The 5,417-nt window shown below is 50.6% G+C and overlaps 2 protein-coding genes across 2 annotated transcripts; both read right to left on the bottom strand.

Annotated features, from left to right (window-relative positions):
- Positions 1-207: 207 nt before the first annotated feature.
- On the bottom strand, positions 208-1,202 carry LOC127329642 (cullin-3B-like). The gene is made up of 2 exons (XM_051356127.1): positions 1,057-1,202; positions 208-958 (listed from the first exon to the last, which is right to left on the bottom strand). Exons 1-2 carry the CDS (start codon positions 1,200-1,202, stop codon positions 208-210), a joined length of 897 nt encoding a protein of 298 aa, XP_051212087.1.
- Positions 1,203-3,324: 2,122 nt separating this feature from the next.
- LOC127330830 (cullin-3B-like) lies at positions 3,325-4,496 on the bottom strand. The gene is made up of 3 exons (XM_051356911.2): positions 4,309-4,496; positions 3,873-4,179; positions 3,325-3,462 (listed from the first exon to the last, which is right to left on the bottom strand). The coding sequence occupies exons 1-3, from the start codon at positions 4,494-4,496 to the stop codon at positions 3,325-3,327; spliced, it is 633 nt and encodes a 210-aa protein (XP_051212871.1).
- Between the last annotated feature and the right edge of the window lie 921 nt (positions 4,497-5,417).

The raw sequence follows: 5,417 nt of genomic DNA, 5'->3' as shown, positions 1-5,417 counted from the left end.
ATCTCGGAGAGCATCATTCAATTGACGTGCGATCGACGTGTGTAGAGGCTGCACTCCCATAACATTGTGTGAAACAGGAAATCAGAGCGGCATGGAAGGAGGCCTCGCCATGGAACACGCGGTCGATCATCTCCCTGCATTACAGCAACGGCTCATCGTCACCCGCCGTCTTCCTAATCTCTCGGAAGTGAGCCTCCATCCCGTCCTTCATCGCCGGCACGCCGTCCTGAACGGGCCGGAGTAGCTGCCATCGACGAGCATAGACGCGAGACCGGAGCCCTCCATGCCGACCAGCCGCGCCACGTTCTTCTCGACCATCTCAGTCAGGACCACCGCCACTACCTTCTCCTCCATCCGAGCATCGAAGCAGCGGGAGACCCTCGCCATCTCGGCGTCGATCATGGACTCGACTGTACGCAGGTACTCGCCGCAGGTGCACGGCGAGGCGAGCATCTGGACGGACTCGCGGGCGTAGAACCAGCGGGTCTCGTCGAGGAACGGCGTCTCAAAGAATTCCTGGTACACACTATCGCCCAGCTCCAGCAGCATCTTCGTCGCACTGGCCGTCAGGTCGTAGAGCGCGACGTCCACGGCCTCGCCGGCCCGCTCTCGCCCCGCGATGCCCAGCAGCGCGGCTTGCAGCCTCAGCGGGACTTCGCCGTCGAGGCCGTCGAGCATGCCTTCGCGCCACGCCCTGAGGCCCAGCTCGGGGACGCGCGCCTTGCCTGTCTTCTGGATGAACGTCCGGTCCAAGTACATGACGACGTCGCCGATCATAGAAATGGCGTTGCAATGCTTATTCCACCTGCCCAGCAGCTCCCGCAGGAACTCAGCGTCAGACGCGGAGGCGGCGCTGTAGAGAGACGCGGCGAGCTTCTCCACCTCCGTCGCTATGGTGGTCGCGACCTGGGTGTAGAGCACCTCGCCATGGTCGGCAGCAACCACGTTGTAAGCGCAGCTGCAGGATATAGGAAGATCGGAACTCGATCAGATCGCGGACGTACAATAGCGCGTAACCGGCGATAAGCACAACATGAAATTAGAGGGACGGTGAACCTGTAGAGAGTGTAGTAGCTGAGGTGCTCCGCATTTCCGGCGTAGAAATCGCTGAAGGCGGAGGAAAGCGTCCGCAAGGACGTCCTGGAGATTTCAGATCGGTGGCGGCTATGATCCGTGCCGGGCGCGGCGATGGGTAACGTCATCTCGTGCGCTGGGCTGTGACCTGAAACTGATAGATTGGAGATCGGAGGCAGCTCGACTTCGGTTTATATATACTGTACCAACGATTAGGATTTCCCGATTTGGGCTTCAGTAAACCTAGAGTTCGTATGGGACTCGAAGTCTCCAACGAGTTGGCGTTGTGCTCGGACTGGAGATCCTATGTATCGCTTGGAGAGTCCGATCCTCGCTCGCTTACACGACGTGTGCTCGCTCGCAGCCATCACAAGTTCACAACGACCCATTAAGAAATTGAACGTCCACGTCCGGGTTGGCTGAAATTTATCGATCAGCTTGGTCCGGCCAATTACTAGTACTCGTTTTTTATCACAATTTTTTTAATTAGCTAATAAAAATATAATCCAGTTTAGTAATTGCGGAATATATTCATTGTTCACACATAACGAAAATAGGCCGGCTAAAAAAATCCACTTATCTTTGAAAAAAGATTCCCAGTCTAAAAATTACATTCACAAGTACACAAATTATTTGTGTATTTTTAAAGTGTTAACGGGTCTGAAAAGAATCACAGGTACGAAATATGGTTCGCTACCTCCGACCCAAGGAATAAGGCGCACACGTATTTCAAGACGAACTTTGACCATAAAAATTGAGCAACAAAATCTTTGTTACTACTCTGTTGGGTAATTAGTATCGTTGGATTCGTATTGAAAAGCACTTTCTAGTGATGTTAATTTCATACAAATAATCTTTATATATTTAAAGTAATACTTAGTCAAACGAAAAGCACATAAAACAAGGGCGCCTTATTCTTTGAACCGGTGAATACTACTATTTTAAACGAGGGCGCCCTTTTCCTTATTCCTTTTAAACGAGGGAAAAGGGTCATCGGTTTGAAAACTGCCACATGTTCAAAAGTTTCTCGGTTTAAAAACACAAGTACGGTAAAAAGGTTCGCGGGTACCAAAAATAGTTTGTGGGTCGCAAAAATGTTCACGGGTTCAAAAAATGGTTCCCACATTCAAAAAAATCTCAATAATTCTTTGGAGCGATTGGAAAAGTATCGTTCAAAAATTGTTCATGAGAAAATTGTTTGCGAGTTAAAAAAATGTTGCAAAAATTGTTTGCGAGTTGAAAAACTTTTTTATGACGTACGACCGCCGTAGACATACAATGCTTGTATTCATAAACATAATAATACAGAGTTGGTAGGCATACAAGCAACATACCACAAGAGTATATAAACGGATGTGCTGCTGCAAATTTTCACCACCGCAACTACCAAGAACACACATCCTCCACCATCGCTGGAGAAGAAGCGCACTAGTAATTGGTCCACACTTTAACGAGCCACAATAGCCACCAACTTCGTAAGACTAGATCTACCCAGATAAGGAAAATCTGCCGGAGGAGCCCTGCAAGCCTCTTCAACACTGGATCCGGGGCTAGCGCCATCCCCGCCCTTCGAGCGGCCGGATCCCCCACCATCATCCACAAACATGCCGCAGTCAAGAGTTTGGACTCCACAAGAGCGGCCCATCCTTGTCGCCACGTCACGGCACATCATTGAAACAAAGCCACTCTAATAGTTTGGACTCCACAAGCCTCTCGCCGGCATCAGCAACACATCCGACGAGCAGCGGCTCTCAAACCTCCACCACTGCCCAGAAATTCTGTGCCACCTGGATCGAGGTCAAACTTCACGGGCACACCCTTGTCCTTGTGCACGGCTCGCTGACGCGCCTATCACGCCATTGATAACACTGGTGGTGTCGAGCTCAGAATCCTCGCGTTGATGCTGCGCCGACGAGGATAGGGCAGCGAGGATCCCACTCAACTTGTGGTTAACTTTAGCACGTGAAATTTTAAAAAACAAAATTAATCCGTAGCAACGTACTCGTACTTTTACAAGTGTGTAAATTTAACAATACGTGAGTACACTTTTAAATCTATAGATCAGTGGCCTAGAAATATGATTGAGCTAGGCAACGTCTGATTGTCCCCCAGTATCCATCATTTACCCTGCGATCAAGTTGTATACTGGCTAAACTCCCAAAAAATCATGTGAAGCAGGAATCCAGAGCGGCATGGAAGGAAACCTCGCCGCGGAACACGCCGTTGATCATCTCCCCGTACCTCTCCTTCTCACGTGACAGCAACCGCTCGTCGTCGCCCGCCGTGTTCCTGATCTCTTGGAAGTGAGCATTCATGCAGTCCCTCATCGCTGGCACGCCGCCCTGGACGCGCCCGAGTAGCCGATGCATCCTGGTGAGGTCCCAGTACCTGCCATCGACGAGCATGGACGCGAGGCCGGAGCCCTCCATGCCGACCAGCCGCGCCACGTTCGGCTCGACCATCTCGGCCAGCACCACCGCCGCGACCTTCTCCTCCGTCTGGGCGTCGAGGAAGCGGGAGACTCGCGCCTTCCCGGCGTCCATCATGGACTCGACTGTGCGCAGGTACTCGCCGCATCCGCACGGTGAGGCGAGCAGCCGGACGGACTCGCCGGCGCAGAGCCGGCGGACCTCATCGAGGAACGGCGCCTCGAGGACTTCTTCGTACAAACCGTCGCCTACCTCCACCAGCATCTTGGTCGCGCCGGCCATCAGGTTGCGGAGCGGAACGTCGACGGTCTCGCTGGCCCGCTCCCGCCCCACCATCTCCAGCAGCGCGGTTCGCAGCCTCGACCGCACCTCACCACCATCTGGGCGGAGCATACCGTCGCGCCACGCCCTGAGGCCCAGCTCACTGACGGGCGCCTTGTGCCTCTGCAGGACAAACGTCCGGTCCATGTATATTACCACGTCGCTGATCATTTCGACGGCATTGCTGTGTGTCTTCCACCTGCTAAGCAGCTCCTGCAGGAAGTGATCGTCCGGCGCGGAGGCGGTGCTGTCGAGAGACCCCGCGAGCTTCTCCACCTCCGCCGCCATGGTGGTCGCGACCTGGGTGTAGAGCGCCTCACCGCCATGGCCGACACGGACCACATTGTAAGTGCACCTGCAGGAAATCGCAAGTTCGAACTCGATCAGATCGCGGACAATGGCGTAACCGGTGAGATGGACTCATGGACATGATTTCTTTCTTTCCGGTTAAGATGAACATGAGTTCGATTATTAGAAGGGGAACCTGTAAAGAGTCTCGTAGTTTTGGTCTTTGGCGTTTCCTGCGTATATTTGGCGGAAGGCGGAGGAGAGCGTCAGGCAGGACCTGACGACGAGGTCGGGGTCGGCGACACGCTTGAAGGGCTGGCTTCGTGGCGCTGTAGGGCGTCCCGGCGGCCTCTGGACCGTCGAGTCTGCTGGGATCGGGTACATCTCGTGGGCTATACCGTGACCTACAGATCGGAAACGGAGGCGGCTCGACTCGACGTGTGTTTATATAAAGCGTTTGGGATTTGCTAAACCTAAATCGTGTAGTAGACCAGAACGAGTTGGGCTCGGACCGGACAAGTCTTATTTCGGACTGCTCTGTGTTGGAGCGCCGAGGGCAGGCGAACCAGCGCGCTTGCAGACAATTCAGCAATTCCTCGATTGCTAAGTGGGCCAATCCGCACGCTCTGGTGTCTTCGATTTTTTTGGGGTCTTGGGAAGGTCTAAGAACCTTCTATTTCCTTTTTTCCCCCTCAGTTTTTACTTTTTTTCATTGTTCTTTTCTGTTTTTCGTGTCTCTTTTTCTTTTCTGGTTTTTTGTTGTTGTTGTTTCCTTTTTAATAAAATATAAATATCTTTTTTTAATTTGAACATTTTTTAAATCTAACCATTTTTTGAACCTGGATATTTTTTTAAAAACCAACATTTAAATATAAATATTTTTCAAGTCTCTTTTTTTAAAAAAAATCTGGACAATTTTCAAATATGACCAACTTTCAAAATCTGAACTTTTACAAAGCCGCGGACAATATTCTAACATGAACTCTTTCAGATCCATGATTTTTTAATTTTTTTAATATTGTTACAGCAAAAAATAATCTTAAATCCTTGAACATTTTCGAATTCATAGAGAATAGCGACAGCTAGTGAAGTGTAAAACTTCATATATATCCCCTAACATGTAAGCATACAACCAAGCTAAGCTTTGCTAAAGGTTTGTAGGGCAAGATTTCGAACCCACGGAGGAACCCAACACCCCCAAACCAACTTAGCCACAACACAGGAGAAGAATAGATGATTGTCACTTCCAATATTATCAAAAAAGGAACAAACTGACAATCCAGTCCACTTTCTTTTCCTTAGGTT

Source organism: Lolium perenne, chromosome 2, assembly GCF_019359855.2.
Source record: "Lolium perenne isolate Kyuss_39 chromosome 2, Kyuss_2.0, whole genome shotgun sequence".
NCBI lineage: Eukaryota > Viridiplantae > Streptophyta > Magnoliopsida > Poales > Poaceae > Lolium > Lolium perenne.
This window is presented reverse-complemented; position numbering and strand designations above follow the sequence as displayed.